Source organism: Nothoprocta perdicaria, unplaced genomic scaffold (genome assembly GCF_003342845.1).
Source record: "Nothoprocta perdicaria isolate Ctin4 unplaced genomic scaffold, notPer1 scaffold_23, whole genome shotgun sequence".
Lineage (NCBI taxonomy): Eukaryota > Metazoa > Chordata > Aves > Tinamiformes > Tinamidae > Nothoprocta > Nothoprocta perdicaria.
This window is the reverse complement of record NW_020455455.1, coordinates 404,895-429,055: the sequence shown is the minus strand read 5'-3', so window position 1 is coordinate 429,055 and position 24,161 is coordinate 404,895. Positions and strand designations below refer to the sequence as shown.

Here is a 24,161-nt window from a genome sequence, read left to right as displayed (position 1 = left end):
RTCTCAGGATGATAGCATGACAGTTTTGTAGGTCCCCAAATATTTCYTGAGAAGTTTCCTTTCTGTTCATATTGTTCCTCTGTTACAAGCCTTTCCTAATAGTGCCTGGGAGACAGCAGGACCTCACTGTATGCCCTAGCTCGGTGGCTGCTACTTGGGCTGTAACACAGAGATGAGGCCTGAAATGAACCTAKGGACTGCCCAAACTGCCACTGGCTTGATGACTTGGTGAACCCAATTCAAGTGACGTGAAGTGGTATCTGTGATTTGTGTGCCTTCGCTCTGAGGCCTATTCTGGGATCTGTCTGGGGACAGAGAGACCTCAAAATTTAATATGTATGTGTGTGCCCTAGCAAGACATGTTTGCTACCTTGGGCAGAATTGCAGCCTGGATTTTGAAGTATGCTTTCCTTTTTGTAATTCCTGCTTCTTTCAGCCATGTCTATCAACATGGAAATTCAACTTTCATACAACTAATGCTGTGAGTTTTAGCCCTTATTCCTTCTGGGCTACACACCAGAGTGCCACTTGGCTTAAGCTGATCTATGTGGGGGACACTGTGTACACTCCTGTAGCTCCATCATCCCTCAGTAGTATTTAAGATTTTTAGTTTGAAAAAAAAAAAAAAAAAGACTTTGTCCATTTAAAATATGTTTGATAGCTACTTCCTTCTCTCATCTCAGGATATCTCCATTTTCTCTTCTTAGCCTTGGCTTCGGCATTCCCGGGCAATGTTTTGGGATGTCATAGGTGCATCACCACTTCAGGCTGCCCCATGAGGCCACCCCAGAGACCAGGGCACTCGCAGCTCTGAAAATGTCCCGTGGCCCCCGTTAGGAGCTCTCATCCCACAGGGCCTCTACAGGAATCGTGGCCTCACTCCCGGATGGGACCTGCCCTCCCCACACAACCGCGGAGCCGACCCTCCTCGTGCGCCGCCATTGCCGTTCCTCAGGGAGGAAGGAAGCGCCCCACAGCAGCTCCCCCGGCAGGGCGGCCATCCCGCAGCACCTGYGTGATCCCGCACACCCGGGGGCTCCTTGGAATTTAGTCAAGCTCCGTGAAGGGTTAAAAATACGGCATATGCTGAGGGTGGACGCTCCCGACTCGCAGGAAAGACACGCTGCTGTGGGGCCCCCGGCGAGGCTGCTCCTTCCCTACAGCTGTCTGTGGAGAGCAGCTAATTGTATCCATCGTTTAACCTCGGGGTAACGTCTGGAGGGGACCAAGTGCCACAAGAGCCCTTATTATTTTATTATTATTATTTTTTTTTAACGGTCATTTCCTCTCTGGTGTAACTTGCATGACAGCATGTGACAAGCAGAAATTAATGGGGACACTGCTGTGCCAATACCTCTTGAATTGCTCTGACACTGGCTGCAGGCTGCCTGCTTGGCCACCCAGCCAAGACCTCACATGAAACATGGCAAGGGGCCCGCGGCTCTATTCACTCCCGAGCCAGCTGGTCAGCGATTAGAAAGCTGAAACAATGACGCGCACATACATCAAGGAAAACGCTTTACAAACAGCCTCGGACTCGGGAGGTAAAGTCTCCTCAAAGGGTAAATCTGTAAATTCACCTTCTGGGGACTGCAAACTCCAGCGAGCACCAGAGGACAGTGGTAAGTCCCATTAGATGGCTGCACTGTGCTCTTACCTGAGCATGRGGGCTAACACCAGCAACTTCCCAACACGCTCAAACTAACGTGCAAACAGCTTAGTTCACATTGACTCAGGTCCAGGGGAGCATTCAAATTATGTAAATACATAGGGATTTATGACAGACTACCCTTCCTAATGGTCTATCAACACCTTGGCACCGTTGCTGACATTTCTGCAGTAATCCTCTCTGGGTTTGCCTGCAATATGCCATCGAAAGGGCTGAGATCTGTTTATACACTGACAAATAACAACAAAGGCTAAGACTTTAGAAGGATCCCAGGGGATCTGGATGACCAGCTCTCTTACACCCAAGACAGCTTTGAACAGTTCAGCCAAGACTTTTTTGAAATCTGTCGAATCCTTGGCTAGATATAAAAGCCTGGAGAAGACAGTTCCCTTAGTCTTGCTTCTTTTTTTTTAATGCATATGATCTCTCTGAAATGTTTGCATAGCAACAAAAAATGCTTTCAAAACCTGATAAAAAGTAATGTATAGTATTCTATTAGAAACTCYAATAACATTAAAATCAATTGTACTTGGATACCTAATTCCTATGGCTTCTTCAAAATTAATTAACCCAGTACTGCACTTTGTGTTTTATAGAAAGCTTGTTTGAACAGTGTAATAGAGGCCCAGTTCATTTCCAAATATACAAGTAATGTTGCAAGCACTGCAAAGGGATAAGTCAGTTCTGTGCAGCAGAAATCAGGGTTATTGAGGAGTTTGGACATTCATTCATTTCAGTTCATTTTGATTGCTTCCATCAGTGAAATATCTAGGAATTCTGCATAGGAAGAGTACTTTCAAACTGAAGGAGAAGCTGGCCTCCTATCAGGCACAACCAAAGCCCAGTGAAGTCATTGGGAATTTATCCATCAATTTTCARGGCCTCAACTGGCCACGCTGCTTTTTAATGCTACCCTTCCTCCTGCACTGACCAGAACTTGGAGGACTTTTAGAAAGCCTGCAAACTTTCTATAAAAAGACATCAAAATACATCTATTCTCTTAGACACTTTCAATGAACAGTTAGGAGTTTTTATTAAASCTGTGAAAACAGAACAAAGTAAGAAGACAATCCCTTCCTCACATAATAAATAACGGTCAGCTGTATACTTTTTAAAAGCTAGTTTTCAACAACATTTTTATGTACTGACATGGCAGAAGTATCATGATACTCATCAGAGGTTCAACACTGCAGTCAGTTCTATCTGGGTGCTAGTCCCAGCAGTTCATTTATCTTTTCTGCCTCTGTTGCCCTGTATTATAAATTCAGGGATAATGGTTAACTACTTCATGAGTGTTACAAAGATTAACTGGTTAATGTTTGTTAAATAMTCCAAGATTTAGAATTAGCTTTTGGTTATGAAGGCATAACAACCTACAAGAACATCATTAAGGATAAAGAGAAAGATTTCCTTGATGTTAAGTTATGGGTAGAAAGGGTCATTAAGGAAGAGCTGGGAGCAGACAGTGACCTGTTGGGAACCAGCTGGGTCAGGAGGATCAAGCAAAGATATCCATAGTTTTCAGTGCTGTTACAGTACTAGGAGCTCTAAAAACAGTAATGAGGATGAGAATCTTATTGATGCCTATATATCTAACCCAGATATAGTAAGAAAGAGAACTGTTTCTTCAAAACATACATCAGCTTGAGTTGCTTTCCATGTTTAGAGAAGCTACTCCTTTTTCAATCGTATTAACACTGAATTGAAAAATCAATATCTCTTGAGCCACCAGTTTTATAAGGTGAACAGCCAGTTTGTCCTACAAGCAAAGCACAGGGAAGAGAGGTGTAGTCTTTTGTTTTCACTGTGTGCCTGTGAAGTTTGAGCATTGGACTCTCTTTTTTTCTGATATATCTTTTCTTTTTCTTCTCTCTTTCATCACTTGATGTGCTCTGCTTTCCATCCCCATCTCAGACCCTTCTTCCCACCTTCTCTGTACCCCATCTTGCTTGGCCATTCCCTCTTTTTAYCCTAACTATCCTGCTCTGTGGTTTTACTTGATTTCCTGGGAGTGATGTTTCCCGCAGGCTGGGGGATCACTGAGCAAAGCACATAAGCAGCTCCCTATCTGATTTCAGGTACAGCAGGTCTGTAGAAAGCAGTGATCTGCTGGAGATGTTTGCTCAGAGCGAGGCCTCTTTTGTGAAAAATTGGTTTTGTTGGTCCAGCTCTAGTGGGAGCAGCTGCAGCAGTGGATACAGTCCCTCACATCTGCTGAGGTCCTCCAAAGTACCACGGGCCCGGAGTCCCTTTTGTTGTGAGCAGAAYAACAGTGATTTACACTAGCTGAGGAGCTGGCCTTGTTTTCTTCTGAACACCTGACTGGTTCTTAAAAATGAGGACTCTTCAACTGGCAATGATGYGATGATGAGTAAACCTACTATTTATTCACATTAAGTTTAGCGCAGTAGATAAGAATCAGCTCTGCTTGGGAGGGAGGAGGATGAGGAGGAGGCATGGAAGAGAGGTGAGACATGAGAGTGAACAGTCCCTGGGAGGCGAGAAGGTTGCCTCCAGTGTTTCACAGGCACAACACTCCCCCTGCTTTCCCCCTACGCTAAACATGCACTTTGATAAAAAGCCAAAGGTATATTAGAAGCTGACTTGTGGAAAGGGCTGATCAGTGGAACAAATYGCTTACATGAAGGAGTATCTTTTGAAACTTAAATGTCATAAATGATGCATGTGACAAACGCATCATTGCTTCTCAAAAGGGCAACCTGTAACAGGCAAAGAAAGTGTTGCATTTATTATGTAAGCCAATTTGGAAAAGAAAACAACAGGTCTTCTGCTGTATCTCCACTGCAACCATTCATGGAAAAACTGTGAGAATAAAACTAGCTTTGACCCAGACAACCTGAACCACATACACGCAGGCTTTGCTTAATCAGGCCCTCGAAAGATAAGTCTTTTGTTTTCCCTATCAACAAACAAAACACTGCAAATCACACAATACAATATCAAACTCTATGTTATTCCAAAATGACAGTCAATTAAGTAGAAGCAAACTGTATATTTGGAAGAACAAATGAAACAGGCTAGGGATCACTATCAAAGGACTTTTGTTTTCTTTTGTTTATTAAACAGCAATTGTATTATTTACTGCAGCTTTGCAAGCTAGTGAGCAGYTGGGTGTAACACATTGCCATGCTGTGTAACCTCTCCTTATGCTTCGYTAGACTCCGTATCAGGGCCAGAAGAAAAGAAGTCTCTCTGTTATGCTTTTCCTGTGGCAAAGGAAAAGACAAGATGATGACTTTCCAGCTCATTTCACTTGTACAACGTCCTCATCAATCACCATGGGGTAGGTCTTTGTTATTTCCACGGGAGGACTGTTCTTAGCTTTCTGTCACAATAAAGCGTGACTCCACTAACTAGCAAATCAAGGTTACCTCCACCACTTTTGTAAAACAAAACAGAACGCAAACATAAGGCTAAGGGCTACTCCCGAAATATTTTCCAGTGTCCCAGTTTCACAGATGTAAACCTCATCTGAATTGTGTTTAAGTTCTCGCCACTGAAATGAAGGCTAAAGCCCGAAATGCTTGCAGCAGTTGAGGTAAGGAAACTAAACTACCCATTTCATCAAGAACCAAAAGTTTTCTGCTTGTTTTGCGACTTTCTGCTCCAGAAACCAAGCAAAGAAGCTGTGGTTTATTTTTATTTTAAACTCTCCGTCAAGTATGCATCCCTTAGCAGTTTTGGTTCGCTATAGCCCAGGCACTTGGCCTCTTTTCTCCTTTTCCTAGTCTTCAATAAGCCCTATAGACATCAGTAAGAATTATGAGAGCAAACAAAAAGCAAAAAAGGAATATATTCTAATCAAGGCAAAAATATAACAAAAAATGCTTTGTAAGATAATCTTCTCCTTTATCCTTTTATTTTTATATGCCTGTTCCTTTTTGGTGTGTGTTGTTTCTCACTGAATGATAGTTATACACAACATGCTATTGTAATAACAAGCATTTGGCTCAAAGATCRCTGTTGACTTTCTCAAGCCTCAAATTAGTCATTTTTTATTTAAAATACATGAAAAACATCTGTATACTCTTTCATTAARTGTATTTTACATCTATAATATCCTATGTATTCTTTTGGAACCAGTTCCATCAAAATGCTGAGTCTGGGTTTGGATACCAAGTATTTCCTTTGTAACACTGAGGGAGGAGTAAGCCACTGTCAAAATTTCTCTCCAAAATGTCCTTGCTAAAATATTTACTCTGCTTGTCAGAACAGGAATATCTGAAGTCAATTCCAAATGAAAGGCTATTTTAGAATGAATCATAAACTAGTTGTTAAAAAAAAAAAAAGACAACACACTGCCATTCCAGTGCCCCTTTCTGTAAAACTAAACAAAAAATGACTTTGTCGTTGCACGCACAGAATATTGTAACGTCTTGGAGATTTCTGAGATCCCTCAACTGCAGTTATGCAACAGAAGTGTTACATCCTAAAACAAAGGACAAAAAATCAGCAGCTGAATTTATCGGCTTGGAAATGAAATGTTCTTGAAAGATGGCTAACATGGCTTCTTGATTATTTTTGTCATTTTAAAGTTACAGTGCAATGCCTTCTATTGCACAGATCAAGGAAATGGGACATTTTGCAATTTTTTTTTTTTTTATGTTGTTGGTTATAAAGTCACATATTCAGTAGCATGGCAAACTCTTGCGTAGCAATGATGTTATTCATAATTAATCCACTAACCAATGGGCTCTTATCAAATTTTCATCGTTCAATATGCAAAGAGCAGATCAYGCTATGGCGTTTAATGAGCTGGTCTGAAAGGTAAGAAACAGCTGCTTTTAAGTGTGTGTTCCCAAGGGTCAAGGTTTTCAAAGGCAAACGGGATAAATGTGGCCAGAAGAGTTATGATTTAAAATAAATACTTAAATGAGCCAGTCTGTTAAATCCGTGATCTGCAGCATCCTTTTTCCATTTCAGCATCACTTTATGTAGGCGCAGCTCTGGAATAAGCAGGAGCCTGGTTCCAAACACACAGGCACTGCTTACACATGAGCTTTAGGGGCAGACGACTTCCCTCACCTGACAAAGCATTTGAAGATAAGTAAAATTCATGTTAATGACTAAGTTGAGACTCCAAAAACAATAGTTTCAAATCTTCTTTGCCCTAACTTTTGTGGTCAGTAATGATGGATAACAACTGATTGTCCTCTGTTAGAATCAGCCAATTTGCATCCTTTACACCTTAATGTCCCATAAAATCATGGCAACCTGTTCACATAAAATTAAGCAGCCTAAATGCTYTGCTGGATCAGCCCCTCTGCTCCCTCTGGGGTTTGTTGTACAAGGCCTGAAGTTGAACCAGAAGGCTCAGGTATACATTTCAAGAGATCTTTACATGCTTTGTATACTGACATAAGTGGCAGACTGTATAATTGTAATGTTAACAGAACAGTCAAAAAAAAAACCCTAAAATAATAATGTTTGTGAGTTTTGGAATAYGGCTTCCAACCCCTAAATTAAGGGCAGATTTTGATGTAGGAGCTTGAGCCTTTGTAATTTTCTCTTACTTAATTGTGAACTGTTTGTGCTTTACATGAACACAAATGCAGGGCTGCTTGCTCACCCATCCTGGTAGCGCCGCATTGCCCTGGCGCCCCGAGGAGCCCGCAGTTCAGCCCACTGGAGTATCAGACCCTTTAACGTGCAAATATTACAAAATCAGGTCTGCTTGATGAGAACCACAAATAAATCAATTACTTTCATTTCTAATTCTTACTCCCTGACTGCCTCATAAAGGGCCAACACCAAACAYGATTTCTATTATGTTCCTCATGAGTCCATTCTAATTTTCGGTTCTTCTGGCTGTTGCTTGCTAACTTCCTATTAATACGTATGTTTGTTTGGACTTTAAAGAAAAAAGAAAGAAAGAAAAAAAAAGGATATTCTCAAAGTGGAAGGGAGCTCATTTTATTTCCCTTTGAAACCTGAGAAACCTGTAATGTGAGGCGAACGCCGATTACAGGGCATTGATACACAGAAAGGAAGCAGTTGTGCAAATGTGTGAAGTGGAGGTGGTGGGGAAAGGGCAGAGCAGCAACAGCATTTCAGATAAATACTGCTGCTGCAGGAGAGGGTTATCACGATGCTAACACAGAGCCCTGCAAGGGCCAGCACTTCACATGGTAAAGGAGGACCTACCATGGTGGCCACTGTGCMGCCAAGGGTTCTCACAGAGAAAGGCTCTTCCATTAAAAGCTCACAAATAAAATGGACAAGACAGACCCCAGGTGGAGAAACAGTGTGACGTTTCCATGAAATTAATTTTTATGGGCACAGAGTCAGTTATGAGGAGGTCAGCAAGGTGGAAAGAAAAGTGATGGGCAGACAAGCTATAGAGACAGAACAGAAGGTAAGAGTTTTACATAAATAAATACAAAGTGAAAACGAGGTGAGAAAAATGAAGGGAGAAGGGAGGGAAGGACAAAAGGAAGGAAGGAAGAAGCTGGAAAACCTGAGATCGCACAGGCGGAGAAAAAAGGATTGAAATCCCTAGAAGTGCTCGGGGCCTCGGAGGYTTTGCTTGGGCCGCTTCAGCAGTGGCGAGGAGCTGCTGAAGCCACGTGCAGCCCTATCCACAATTTCCTCCCGGAAGGGCAGGGATCTGATGGGCGGCAGCTCCAGGTGTGGTGTGTGCAGCCGACACCGGGCTCCCAGGCACTGGGGAGGAGGCAGAGCGGGCGCCTCGGCCGGCCCCATTCCGTGCTCTCCTGCAACAGCCCCTTCTCCAGCCCGTACCCGCTCGGCCGTGCCTGAGGCTGCAGCTGAAGGATAATTTGAAGTTGTACATATGAAAACACACTAACGAAATCCAGTCTCTATGCATTCGCATGGAGTTTTCCTCTCTGGCACACAGCTAAGTACATCTGCTACCGAAGAAAGAAACAAATACAACATAGCTTGATTAGATCAGCATGCCACTAAAGAACACAGTTCAAATTGTTTTTTATTGTGGGATACAACAGCTTGCCTATTCACGGGCATAACAGCGGTGCATATAGCTATTGCAAGTGTATAAAATTTCTCTTGGGTCAATTGGAGAAAGTAATTTTTTAAAAATAATTTATTTGATTACTATATTATCCTCTATTGGACATCATGTCTGTCTGATTAGCTATTTCACCCTCCGTGGCCACCTCATGAACKCTTATGTTAAACTTCCCACAGTCTGTGATTGTGCAGACACAGAGGATTGGAGCTGCAGTGACTTGGGTTGGCTGCTCCTGGTGGTCCCTCACGTAGCTGTGCTGCTCTTCCCCCAGCAGCTGAGCTCAGCTCTTAGAGTCTGGAGTTCAGTGACAACGAACACATTTGTGAGGCACCCCRAATACCTGCTGCTTTGCAACTGTGTCCCCCTGTGTCCTCCATCTCTGCCTGCTTATTGCAGAGTGAGGTGCAGCTCTGTGGGAACGCAGATGCATGACAGTTTGATGTCCCTCAAATGCAGAAATCACTGTTGAGGAAGTGATTTCTGTCTTCTCCATCTGAAAAATGACAGCGGCTCTTGGAACATCTCACAGCCTCACACCTGCTGCAGGGTGACCTTCAAATTATTGATTAAAAGTAATATAAGGCTTTCAAGCAAAATTTAGGACACAGAAAAATCCACTTTAGTCTATTGTCACATTTGTGCCTCACACACACTGTCAACTGCAGCATCTATCATGACTTTAACAGCAGCAGCTCCTCYTTGTCGAAGAGAAAGGCAGGCTCTGGAAACACAACCAGTACTTCTGCCAGTCACTGAGGCAGGATTATTTGCAGAGCATCCTCCCTCCACCACGACCACAATGGAAAACATCTCCAAACTCCTGACTCCTGAGAACTGCCTCTGGCTCCATGACTTAGGCATGAGGCACCAGGTCTGTGCCACTCGTCCGCACACTCTAGCCCCACTTTCACATCTGGCCAAGCATCATTGCTACCAAATGCTCCCTTTCTTCCATCCAGTGTCATCAAAGCACCTCACATAGCAATTGCTACCACACTGATATTTCGCTTTATCAATAGCAAAAATCCCAGAGCACTAATCAAAAGAATCCAGTAGCAAAACCCCAAGTAAACCAAGAACACTAACAGCATAAAAATATGCTACACATTAATCCAACAGCAAAAAYACTACTAATCCAAGAGCATCTAAAGGGTGTTTTAAATAGGATTCATAAGCTTTTTTAAAATTTCTTGCATTACTTCAATGTGTCACAATTCAGCTTCACAGAATTAACAGAAATTAATTGAGTTGATAGTGACAGTTCCCTTCCAGTGTTTGTAATTCTGCAGTTTTGCAATGGCTTGGTCATAAATTCTGTCCCACTAAAGTGGGAGAGAATCCCCTTTCCTGACCACAATTCACAATCACTTCAGTTTCTTAATTCCCTTTCCCTTCCTGAATAAAGAAGATTTTTGGCCCTCCATCTACTGCAAACAATAGAGGCCCCCTCGCTTCCTCCTGACTTCAAAGGAGGATGAGTCCCTCAGGGACATACTGAACTGTGCTGCTGCCTACGAGAATCTGGACCATAAAAGCAAAGTCGATTGAGATGTCTATTTTGAGAGGCCTTGATAGACATCTTTTCACAGCGACATTTGTAATTCAATGTCATTGTTTTGAGAGCCTAAAATCATTACTTCAGCCAGGTTGCTTTCATGTTTCACACTACAAAGTTGCTTGACCGCTTTCCAAACTGGAACCACTYGCAAAATGTGAAGCGCTCCAGTGACTTTTACTCTACTCAGGACAGAGTGATTTAAAATTATTGGCGCACGTTACATTTTTATGAGCTCTCGGCTTGCAAGCAGTGGAAGTTTGGACAGTCCTGGGCTAAAGCACTGCAAAAACACAACCACGTTTTGGTCAGTTTGAAGATGGTTACATTTAAATTCGGAAATGGTAGGGAATGGTGATACTTAACCCCACCATCATTAAAATTTGTGGCTGGGCACTGATTATAAAAGTTTCAAATTAAGGAGGTAACTGTCTAAGCCACAGAATCACAGAATGGTTGAGGTTGGAAGGGACCTCTACAGATCTATCTTGCAGCATCCTGCACTGAGCAGTCTCTTCATGCAGGTCATGAGTCTGCACGGTGAGGCCAGCCCTTACGTTACTGCCTGTGCCACCACCCAAAGGTGATGCAGCCGGTGTCCTCTGCACGTGGCCTGGTACAGGGATGCAGCAGGACCCTGGCATTTGCAGTAAACACCCTCTTTTTAAGGGTTAGTCCCTCCAGAGCTGCCACTTGTGCACAGCACCCGCTGCCTTTCCTTGCAGCCCTGAGAGCAGGATATTGGAGGACAGAACAGAAGATGTGCAGCCACCTCCCACAGTAACTTATCAGCCTGGTCATTTTGTTTTTCATGCACTTAATAACAACAGCTCTTCCTTAATTCATCATATGGCTTCAGAACAAGATTTACTGGAAAGCATTGCACAAAGAACAAGATATTTTGCAGCTGTAAACTGCAAACATTTCACTGATGCTAATGAATTTACACCTCTTTTGAGCTGTTAGGGATCTGACCCACTATTTGTGGACTCTGGGCTCCAAATTCCTCACTCAGTTTTTCTTCTTTCCTTCTGGCAAAAGTACTGGCAGGGAAATTTTATTAAAAACCCTTTTCTTAGTATCCTGCTTACTAATTCTAGTACGCTCCTTTTTAGTGCAATTGCTCTTAAAGGAGCTGCTTTTAACTTGTGTTGTTAAATATGGCAACGCTCTGATGACTGCCTGTACCGTGGGGTTTGTTTTCCAGGAATATCTTGCTTTGTTTTCACGATTGTGCGACATCTGCTCCACATCTCAAACGTGATCGGCTGAGTAGGTACAACTGTGGCAGATGGCTGATGACTCACTCACCTTTTAACACTGAACCCTGCTTTGCTTTCTGAGAAGCAACATCTTCATATTAATTTTCTAAGTGTCAAGCAAAGATGGGATCCAATATGCCTGGGTTGCTGTAGCRTAAGTTAGGGGCCATGCACAGGATGCAAAAGAGTAATTGAGTTCACTTTGTGGCACACGGCTTGGGTTAAAATTTGGTTCAGTCACTTTGATGCTTTCATTTGCTATCAAGTAAATTCACAAAAGGAAATTAGTTTCACTGTTGTAGCAAAATGTGGATCCCTGAAGCAGATAGAGACCTAGGCTCTCTATGCAGAGGGGAAAGAGAAATAATATCTAGCAAAAGTCATTCACTTGAGTGAGGTTTCAGGAAACGGCAGATGGATTTATCTTAAACCTTGTCCTCTCTGTGCCTGGGACACCCTGGTCCACCGTGGGGGAACAGCATGAAGATTCACAGACCAGCACGGGTACCACAGACCTTGCTGGTTCCCTTCATGGCCGACTGTCAGGCTCAAAGCCTGTACAGTCCCTGGGACTCGGCTGGCTTAAATTCTTATCATTCAAAAGAAAACTATTACAGGAAGCCACAAGTTCACTTAGCAAGACATTAACGAGCAGAAGTAACTTTGTTCAGTACTAAAATTAAAGAACCTTAGCAAGTTTATCCYCTCTCGCTCTTACACCTTGTTTTGGCAAAGCAAGACAACCAGGAGGACCTCCAAAGCATCATTCTTCACCACTTAATTTGTATCTTTATATATCAAACCATCTTGTGCATRTATTTATTTACAGCTAAATACGGTTATATGCATTATAATAGCTTAGGTATATCTAACCTAATYGGTCAACTCATTTGCATGTACATGATTTCCAGATTAAAAATGCAATTAGGATTACTACAACCGTATCCATATCTTACTAAACTCTGTTAGGATCAAAAATAAACATKCTAGCCTCACAAACAACTGGCCAAAATGCAATTTCCTAGCTTAAACATGTTTCATTCCACAAAATTGAGACATTATAATGCTTTAGTGTCCCATTACCTATTCTATTAATAAAAAAAATCCCCTTTCTGTGGCAGACACGTCACTCCTACTGCCACTTCCCTTATGTCAACTAATAAAAGCTCTAAATCAGCCAAGGCTCTTGGAGGCTCAATGGTTCACGCCGTTAACATTACCAGAGACCCATGTATGACTAACAGCTGTGTCTTAAGGAAACTGAACTCATACCTTCCATATCCAGAAAAACTGCCCTAAAGTTAAAGACTATCCCAGGAAGGAAAGAAAAGAGAAGCTGATTAGAGAGGAAAGAAGGAAGATCTTGTCATTGCTGATTCTGATTCATCCAGGATAGAATAACTATTAATCAAGCATGACACAGAAAGCAAATAAGAGTGAGCATGACTGTAACCCAGCAGTTACAAAGACAACTTTCACTGTGTTAAGGCTTGGAGCCTTGGTTTCCTCTTTCCAAGGTAAGTGCTATGCCTATAAGTATTCTGAGTCATGTTCTCCATCCCGCTAGCCCAGTGAGTACTCTGCTATAGAAAAAAATGGAAGATCTTCAGTAGAAAAGCTTTAAAGTACCTCTTTCCAAAATAACATGACGGCCAGAGCTGTCACCACAGAAATGGGCTACAGCATTGCATTCATAAGCCTGGAGACAGGCAGAGGAACTGAACACCTATGATGCCCCCCTTCTCCCCACAGGTCTCCCATCTGTGGGGTGATTCAGACCAAATTGTACCTTGTTTATTCTCAAGGTTGCAGATGCGAGAAAGACCTTGCTGAGCAGCATCAGGGGCAAGGCCTTAGCTGGGTTTGAGTGAGTGATACAGTTTCCTTCTCTGAAATACCTGAAACCTCTGAACCCTGAAAGCTATCAGCTAAACACAAAGAAAAAAACTTAGCACAGTACTGTTGTCACTTATATTCCTTGATAGTTAAAAACCCTGGTTATGCCCCAAACCAGCAAAAGCAGAATGCCAAAATAAAATGGCACGTAATGATGGTAGTTAGTTCACGCAGAAAAGACCTATTGGGACTGATATTTCTCTCATAGTAATTTTATGTCATTCAAGTTCCACTAACAACTGTTGAGTTACACCCTGGTGCCAAAAGAGGCATATTACATCCTTCGTCTTCGAGCTCTCCAGAGCTTACTCAGCTCATTTGGTACCTCTGTATTGCTGACATATACAGAACTTTTAACAGATGGCCTTACAATACTGGCAGTTGTTTTGTGCTGTGCAAGTAGTGAGGGGAAATACTCCATGCAGATTGCATGCAATACTGGAAAATAAATGAAGTACAAATCCCTATTAACCTCAAAAGCCAAACTATAAAAAGTCAGATTAGTCATTGACCAATATATGTGCTCTGGGTTAAATGTTCAATTGCTGCAACATGGCAGTATTTTCCTGCAGCCAACAGAACTGTATTTTGCTTCTTCAGTTTCTACAAGGAATACCCATAAGGCCAGTATCACTAGGCCAGTATCAAAATGCATTAGGAATCATTARGAATAAGTCCTGAGATCCTTTCTTACATGATCAGCCCTCACTGTCTGCCAGCAAAGCAGTACCTGTGTAGACTGGGTGTTTTCAGGATAAAGCACATAAGTAATGAAGCAATAAGGTACAACTGAAGTTAATTAAGTCTGTCCTTTCTCCTGTGCTGAAAAGAATTCATAAACCAGCATGTCAGCTACTATACAAACGTTGAAATCAACAGAGGTGACTAAATAAACAGTAATTTTACATTTTTTCCTCACTCACAAGCTGAGTTTTATTGAATTTTTACTTTTCTCTGGCTGCAGTGAAATGCAGTTGCACCATGTCTAAAAGGACAGAATTGCCACTCCTTGTTTTTATGCTGCTAAATTTGCTCTTTTATTGTGCCAAATTATCAGATGTATCAACTGGATTGAACTAGTAAACTGTGTATGCTGAAAAGTGCTTTATCAAAATAAAGATAGCAATTTTCTTCACAAATACATAATCTCCACAAAGCACATTTGCACATGTGCAGCACAATTTACCTGTGCAAATTTAGAATGGGATTTCAGAAAATCGCCAGAAGTGTTTTAGCCCAATACTTACCTCTTCTGTTGGCTTTAAACTAAATGTAACTTGTAAGATACTCTGTGGGCTGGAACCTCAGCTCCCACTCAGGTCAATGTATTTACACGATATGTCAGCTACCTTGTACATTGATTTCAGAAAGTAAGCTAAGCTGAAATAAAGATCCCTTAGCAACTTCAAAGCTCCAGAGGGAGGGAGAACCCTTAAAATATTATCATAAAAGAGCCTTTCAGATACAAGTTTTGTTTTCCAGCCTTCTACTGAGACTGAGTAAAGGCTGTATCCATGGCTTTAATATTTTATTTTATGGACTAAGGTTGCTTACAGTGGCTGGAACTGACTGCTGTCATACATCTGTGTGTCTAATACAAGTGAAAAGATATTTATCACTGTTTGTATTATTTTATATTGAAAGATCAAACAACTCCTAAGTCTGAGGCTGTTAACAAAAGCTATTAAATCAGCTAAATTTCAGACAGGTTTCATGCTTTCTCTTCCCATCTTTTTCCCCTCAGGATTCCTGCCAGACTAAGATGACACAAAGTATTTCCAGAAGTACTTATACAAATGCAAGATAATCCTTCCCTGAGAGCATAAATTATTTCTCATGATGAAGAAAGAAAAGCAAAAGAATTGTTGAATAGATACAGCCAAAACATAGGAACATCAATACCTGTACTTCTGTTCCCAGGCTTGAATAGTTTCTCAAACATTTCTCAAACATTTCAAACTATGATCCCTTATGTAGCACTTCATGCGGAATCCCCAGTAGAGGAAAAAGGAGGATTTGGAAAACCTATTTCAGCATCAGCAATACAAGCACTTCCTATCTGGGGAAAAGGTCCTTCCTTGCAGATGCAGAGCATGAGATGATGTGTGGTGGGAAAACTTCATGATCATCCTACCAGGTACCGAGAACCTTTCCAGGTTCCACAACAACCAGCCACCCACTGGAGCACAACCCCTTCTCTCCAGGGGTGCTGAGCCCAAACTCCTTCCCCTCATGTTCCTGGTGAAGATCTGCTCTGGAAAAGCACAGGCACCTTTCTGGTCAGAGGGACATGAAATGAAAATAGTCTCATAGGGACACCATGCAAACATATATAGCCAAAGGAGAAGAGCAAACTACTGAATAAAAAACAAAAGGCGAAAGCAAGGGAATAAGCACAGRATTTATGATTTACCCCACAGTCTATCCTGTCCGTTCTAACAATATCCAGCACTCTGGCAGACACCCTCTAGGGAAGGTTCAAGTAGTCCTGGACTAAACAGTAATGGGAGTCATCTGCTTGCAGGCCCAAGTAAAGGCCATTCTTAATGATTTGCAATGTTAAATTTTGGGGGACTGCAGTAAAATAGCTGAGAGTCAGGGGACTTACTTATAAATCTGAAAGAGAAGAAAAGAGGAAAGCGAGTACAAGATATAGAGAATCCCCCAGCTACTGACTGCAGATCTCTGCACTACCCTGAAAGTGGGACATCACTCAATTTTAATATGAAAGATCCCGTGGAAGCAAAATGCAGTTTGCCCTTGCAAGGCCTTGCCATTTTATCCTTTGTCCTGCCTATATAATATTTTCTGAAACAATATCCCAAAYCTTTCTTCTTAAATACCTTTATAGTTTCAGTAGGTACTCCAGGCTCTGGAACTTTATCCAAATAAGTAGTCAAGTCTTGATCCACATGTTCAAACACTAATGTTAACTTGGTCTCTCTGTCTGTTCGGGACACGGTGCACACGTCAAACAATCTGAGAGGAGGAAAAGAAAAGAGGAGGTAAGTACACAGGAACCAGTACAGCCATACTATCCAGTGAATATAATTAAAAACTTCTTATAGAAAGAATTTATGCCATCTATTCCTTCCCCTTGCACCCCCTCACCCCCAACATAACACTTCAAAAGCAGCACTGAAGGTAGAGCTTGTTTTGGTCAGCATCATGGCAGCTATGTTGTTTTATTACATGTGTTTTCTTTTATCCCCATACTTACAATAATTCTTATTTATTTTGTGGACAGTGAAAGATTTCTGGTAACTCTATCAAGTAATATCTTTGTTCTCAGTCCTAAGGCTAAAGACTTCCTATCTGTAGCCAACAGCTTAGGCACAAAGCCTGTGGGGGTCATTRATTTTTAAATAGGTCATCTGAAAAAACAAGACTAGGAAAATATTTTGCATTAAGTATTTACTTCTTATCTTAAATCTCAAACTGTTTCACAACAGAAGAAAAAGCAGGAATTGGCATAACTGTCTGTGAAGACTGCAATGAGACTGCACTGCGCTTCACTTGATATGCTRTAGATTCAACGTTTCAAGACTCGAGTGCCACTTTTAAGAGCATTTCCTATATCTTATTTGAACAAATTGCTTATTAAACACCATATTTTGAAAATGAATGCATGCACAGTCCTTTTTGCTTAAAGAAGGTTTTCAGTGAGAAAGCACTGAATCACAACCTCAAAAGTCATGGCAATTTCATAAGTAAGTATTTTCTGAAAACACCTCTTTAGTAAACTGGACTCCTTCAACTGGTGTTCCACAGTGGTGTGTGGTATAAAAATCTGCTTTATAATGAAATTGAAGAAAATGATCTGTTTTCTAGACATACTTGACAACACTGACAATATACTCAGATTTTACAGTTCTAACCTCCAGCTTCACTGTATGTGTCAAACCTTGCTGTTTTTCCAAGCTCACTACAGAAATGCCAGTGTGGGTCTTCTAGGATGCTGCCGGGCAGCACCAGAAGCAAGGATGGAGCAGCAGGCACTCACATTTACAGCAGCTGAGAATATCACTCTGCTCTAAAATCACCAGGGGAAAAAAAAATCTCTTTCTTACTGGTGGGATATAAATCAAGCCCCAAACAATTTTCCGTYAAGAAATATTGATTAAATGATTATGGTAAAAAAGTGAGTCTAACAGCAAATGTCCAAGCACAAGTCTCATAAAGGGAAATAATATTCTCTTTATGATTCTCTTATGGAGGCATTATACAGGAGATAGCTGCCTTGCACACAGTAAAATCAGTTTTGTGGAAAGTCACACACCACCCTGAAAAGTGAAATTAGCTGGTATTTGAAATTGGCTGGAGGTTAATAATCTGCAATATATTTATATAAATCAATGTGGAATGTAGCCGGACTGCCTATAACCCCAACACATGCAAATAGAGAGGAGCCAGACAGGTCTGAACATCTGAACATAAACACTGGAAAATATTTCCAACTGTATGATTCCTTTGTGTTGACCTACATTCACCTAAAAATGTTCTGAAACACCTTTTTTTTTTTTTTTTTTTTTTTTTTTTTTTGGCCAGGTATTTAATACACTGGCCAAATCATCCTTTCAACTATAGCAGAATTATCATTCTACAAAAAAAAAAAAGGAAAAAATATTCCAGAATATAGAAGCAACATGTAACTCCCAATTCACTTCAGAAGAAAGCAAATGCTGATTCTGTTTACCTCTTATGTGTAGGGCTTATTTTGATTCCTGCATTTTCTGGCACTGCCAAACTAGGAACTCAAAGGAGGGCAATTCTAGTCGTCTATAATCACCCCTCTGAGTAAAACCGATYCATCTTTCACTTGCATGCACCTTTTATGTGACGTGAGAAGTGCTTCACTGCTAGCAATGAAAGCCCCTGATCCTGCAGCAGGCCGGGTGGAAGCACATCGTGTTTACTCACAGAAAATACAGCYGCTGCCTTAAAAAGATAATTATTTAAAGCACTGCTTATGTAAGTCCTCGACATTACAAAAAAAAAGTAACATCTGGCAATGCCTGGGCTAGTCATCCCGGAAACAGATAGAGTGCGATGAGGCCTCTTTACTTGATAGCTTCCGTAGGGATAAGACCAAGATTTTCCAAATTACATTCTTTTATATCCACTGCAAAAAAAATCATCCCTACACACAGCCCCATCACGCTGCCTTTAGTTAGGATTAACTCTGCACTTCTTAGGAGCCATTTCTTTGTGTTTTTCTGTRTCTAACTAACTGCTAGACTTGCCTCTGTGCAACAGGCTGCAGCATATGGCCTTTTATTTAAGGAGCTATTTCGTGCACGCTGTCCTAGGAGAAGTCAATCTTCCTCAATTAATACAGGATTTCCATACCAAACACTTTGTAAACACAAGCCCTGCCCTTCTATTGTGCTCACCAAAGAAACGTTTGAATTATTTGATTACAGTAAGATCCGCTATGGGAAATCCTGCAAGTATTTAACAAGATGTTTGGCTGGGAATCATACACGGCTTGATGTGTCAAGCTGAATTTAAACACTGTTGAACAGATACTCACTGAAGACCTGTGTTTTAATGCAGGCATTTTTTTCAAGCTAATTGTACTAAAGAGAAAAAGCTTAGTACGAACAAATCTAAGTTTATAGGAGGTTTTGTACTTCTAGCCCCTCGTGGGTCTTGTTGTAACCTGACAGAATATCTGCTTTTTTACAGAAATACCTTGTCTTCTGAATGCAGAAAACTAGGTGATGCATCTTAAATTCTTTGTAGCTTCCTATGTGTGACAAATGCAATTTCAGTTCATTTTTGTTCTATGAGATACACTGTGAGCATTAAATGCTTTTAGAAGAAATGGACCACTTTGCAAGTTCTTTTGAAAAATACTGAGTCTTCTCTAATTTGGTAGCTGCTTCTGGACAGTCCTTCGTTGTTACTGGACTTGCTTTTGAGATGCTTTGTGGACTGCTCTAAAGTTTCCCAAGTATAATTAGTATTTTTTTCCAGAGCATTTTTTCCGGTGACAGAGATCAAAACCATCCGTCCAAGACACCTGCAAGAATCTTAAAAACAACAACAAAATCGGACATGAAGATATTAAAATCTGTAGGATGTTAGCTCCCTTGGCTACTGTCACACAGATGAGGAAGTACAATTGGAAAATTGGCCAGAAGAGAGTCAAAGGGAAGACCAAAGAATGAGATAGCTGCTGCCAAAGCATCCAAAAGCTTGTTGTTATTTTTATTGCAGTAGGACTAATCTGACATGAACAAAGATCCTGTTACTGTGCTGGTCACTCACAGAACTGAACAAAAAGACAGTCCCTGCCCTCAGAAAGTTTTTAAATAACAGGGATTTATTTTAATTTTCTTAGGAACAGTCTCYGCCTCGCTGCTTCCTGACTTATACATGGCAAAGAAAGAGAACTGGAGCCACTGATTTATGAGAAGGAGAAAGGTTTAAGCAAACCATGGTGTGGCAATTAGTGGCATCAGAATAAATTGCAGTTCTAAGGCTTCATAAGTCTCGACAAAGTCTCAGAGGGAAAGAGTTTGGTGGTCTCRACCTTGCTCTGAAAGACATATATCCAGATGACAGAAAACCATGACAGAATTTATGTATGATTGACGGTGTTTACACAAACACCACAAGACTGAAATACCAACAGTATTACAGGTCATGGTTGAGGTTTATTGACAAATATGTGTGGGAGAGCCCAAATAGCTTCTGCTTTCACTACATTTGGCTCCAACTAGACCTGGGAGCCTATAATTTTCATGGGCACAAAAATTTCAGCCTCTCATACCTAAAACCATTGACAGTCAGGCATCCTTTGATGGCAGATTTCAGTAGCAGCCTTAGATTCTTCTGCTCTTTGAAAGCTACTTGGTTTCTAGGACCTGGCTTCTTACCAGCCACTTCATCCACCCCAACTTTTTAAACTATGTACTCCCTGAAAAGCCCTATTTTCTTTGTCCTTTTTTATTTTAGCTACTTTAGCTCCTTTCCTGTTTTTGAAGAAAGGAAGACCCTACTAGCATCAGTCTCCACTTGGACTTGCATATACTTGGTGTATAGACCATACTGCAAATGAAAACAGCAGTTTGGCAAGTGAACTGGGACATGTGCATGGCAAGAATCATGTCCCACATAGCCCAACAAGAAATAGAGCTTTTTACTCCAAAATGTATAACAATATCTTTCCCTTTCTCCAGGACACACTTCTCTGTTACATCCTCATCAGAAATTACCTACTTCTCCATGCCTTTGTAAGCTAGCATCTCAGACTTCAAAGTGTTCTTGTTCTAAGTAGTGCTAGGGAATTATTTGTAAATGATAAAAAAAAATGCACATGCAGATACACAGGCCTCTAGATTTGGAGTATCTCCTATTTTTGGTAAGTGTGCTTTCTCTGAGATAAAATTTCTAAAATCACATCGTAGTACATGACTTAAGCTCCAGTTTCAAAAATGTGTGGGACCTTCAGGAGCTTCTCAATTCATTTGTACACTAATGGCAGCTGCACTGAGGTGCATCAACACCTACTCTGTGTCTCCATGGCGGACTGCGGCATCACGTTGAGACCCTTGACCAATAGTCAACTGACCCACCTCTGCACTGAAAGCCCTGGGTGGGACAGCACAGCACTGCCACCTGTAGCAGGGTGAACCAGCCCACAGCAAGCTCCAACTTGCTGGAACCATGTTCCAGAAGCACATCCTCATTAATTAAAAAAAGCTTCAGCATCTCTACATGGCTGCTGGCAGCCTTCAGTTGTATCCAGAATCCTTCATGTCTACATTTCTGCTGAGTTTGGGGTGGGAGGTGATCAGCACATCCTCCCTGCTCCGCCACCCTCCCAGGAAAGCGGAGCCCCGTCTCCTCCTGCGATTCTTTCAAGCAAATAACAGAAAGGGGCAGGAGGATCTAACATCACACCTAACAGATGTGTGCCCGCCTCAGACAAGCCGACATCATGAGGATAAGATGTTTTCAACTCCACTGTCACTTGGCCATTACCTGATGTGTACAAAGCAAAAATAGCTACCACGTAAAAGTCACTGCCTGATGGAAGGGAGCAGAACGTCTTATTCCAGCAGTATAGACGCAGGACCTAGTCCAGCAGCGTCCAGCCAGCATGCTTTCTGAGAGAGCACTCAACAGTGAGGTTTAAGAGAAGGAAGGGAGATATTAAGATGACAAGCAATCGTTCATCTGCAAGCTGAGCCTTGCGCTGTAATTTTTTCCAGTCTCTCCCCTCTAAGCCTTGGAAAAATGATTTAAAATGTTTAGTTTCATAAAAGATGTTCTTGTTCTTTAAGTGTGTGTGAGAAGGAGAGGCAGAGAAAGGGACAGTGAGAAATAGATGCTCTTGAAAGTGAAGTAACGGGTGCTGGCGAAGGTCCGACGGTGTGGGCTGCCCGGGCAGGCTCTCAACGCACGGCTCGGACGTGAGGCCCGACCTGCAGCGCCGGCTCTCCTGCGCCAGCCCCGCACGGCCTGTGCCAGCCCCACGCGGGCCCGCGCCAGCCCCACGTGGGCCCGCGCCAGCCCCGCACGGCCTGTGCCAGCCCCACGCGGGCCCATGTCAGCCTGGGGGCCACATCGAAGGGTTCTGTGCTGCAGACAAACATCTCTTGGATGAAACCACCAACACTCGTTTTCACTTGCAACAGAGGCCGAGCTTTGTGGCCAGAAGATGAGAAGGCCAAATGTACTCACTGTGCCACCCACTAAAGGATGCAGTTGTTACGAGTTTTACTTCAACAAACAGGACATTTGACAAGATGTGCTCTACACTTCTCTTTGTTTCTAGCCTAGTCTTTTCTAGCTTCCACATTGACATTTCTTACATTTCTTGTTCACCTTCTTTGGGAGGGCAGATTATTTTTAATAGCCAGGGAACAGAAATCAATGTGGTAAAGCTTAGCAATTCAAACAACATTCCCACTGGCAGAACTTCAGCTTCAGGACTCAACCTATAACCCACTCCTATCCCAAAACATTTAATTCTTACCAGCCTATTAACATTTTCATCTTGTTGAAATGGATTTTAAACCCAAACTTGGCCATGCACTGAGCAGTATCTACAGAAACTATCAGCCTGTTGATGACAGTATTTACTCTTTGTACTGCCCTACCGAACAGACTCTCTGTGCGGGACAAAGTCACTCAAAAATCTGAAAAAACAGCACAGCCTGTTGCAAAAAAAGTCACTGTCGGATTCTTTAAGATCTGTCTGACCTATTTGTATTGCTCTCATGCGCTCCTAAGGCATGCAAATGTACACTGCTTTTCAGAGTTCTGTATACTGCTGTTATACAGTACTGAGTGTGCGCATAAGCCTCCAGTTCAGAGTACAAATTAAAGATGCTCTGATTCATTGGGACTGTATGTGCATCTTTTATTAAATGTTTTACATTTTTGGGAGAATACCTTCCTCAGGGAAAGCTGCATTCCTTTATACATGGTTCCCATCCTTTAAATTGCTCAACATGCAAATAAAACTTATGTCTGAATACTGATTTTGTTTAATTCAAATGAAAGGACCATAGAAGTTACCCTTGACTCCCAGCTGTACCTAGAGCATGAAGGGACACAGTGAAATGCAGTCTTTTTGCATGTATAGTCAAACTGATTGCTACAAATGCCACATTTCAGTTTACATTTGGAATTCAGAATTGTGCCATATGCAAGCTGATCTTCTCCTCCCTGGCCTTCAATAAAAGCAATGATTGATCTTTAGAAAATTTCAAAACTTTATAAATTATTATTTATTCTTGTCTTTAGTAGCTAAAAAAATTTAACCTTTTTTCCAATGAGAAATTGTCTACACTTGAGATAAGTGACTTACAGTGAGCCTAACATATCAAAAATAACAACAGGAAGAATATCACACAAACTCAAGTCTAACGTTCTGTCTCATACAGTCTTTGAAATCCTTGCCATATTATAGCAGTTCTTGAGGTGCTTTTTTTTTTCAACATTTTAAAAATTTTAAGTAACTCCAACACAAGTCTGCTTCTAAATTTGCTTCTAAATTCTTGCTTTGCAGCGATGAATGGCCAATCTACAGGCCAATCTACACTTATCTCTTATAATTAGCCGGCCAGTCACTGGGCAAACAGCAATGCAAAACCCTCCGTGTCACCTACACCCACATGCTTGTGGTCTATACTTGGCGAAACTATGTAAGAAATTATAAGCCTTTTATGGAAAGGACTAAGTGCTATCGCTACATGGGCCAGTAGTAACAAGACCACCAAGCCACTGAGGAAGATGCAAAACGGGTGCTGACTGACCTCGGCATYTGCGTGGTAGGGCTAGGGCAGGGCATTTGCAGTGAATTTGCCTATCTGTTCACAACATCAATTTGCCATCAGTTATTTAAACTGCATGAAAACAACTTTTAAAATGTCTAAATATCCTGAAGCCATCTGTTTATTTAGAACTAATGGTCCCTCACTGCTCAAAGTTTCCTGAAAATGGACCAGACATATCTACCCACTTCCAAGGCAAGCAGAGTTAGGCAGCAGAAGCAATTGAATAGACAAAGTGAAAACTAACAACATGTCTTAGATTTTATCTATAAATTCCACACATGTTTCTCCTCTATGAGGTTAAAAGACACAGAAATAAAGACRTAGTTCACAAGATTTTTTGGTTATACTTCATGAGCAGTGACTCTGATTGGGTTTTGATATTGTTGCTTACTCCCAGGATGGCTGTGTGTGCTGGGAACTGGTGACCAAGGGAGTCCCTTCCTTCAGTACACACTGCAGTGGCTCCATG

General features: G+C 41.7%; 1 protein-coding gene across 1 annotated transcript in view; it reads right to left on the bottom strand.

Annotated features, from left to right (window-relative positions):
• Positions 1-24,161, bottom strand: part of CDK6 (cyclin dependent kinase 6) — a 109,902-nt gene that overhangs the window by 68,850 nt on the left and 16,891 nt on the right. Inside the window, exon 2 of the mRNA XM_026039430.1 lies at positions 16,241-16,376. Within this exon, the coding sequence (XP_025895215.1) occupies positions 16,241-16,376 (136 nt within the window). The remainder of the gene's footprint in view (positions 1-16,240; positions 16,377-24,161) is intronic.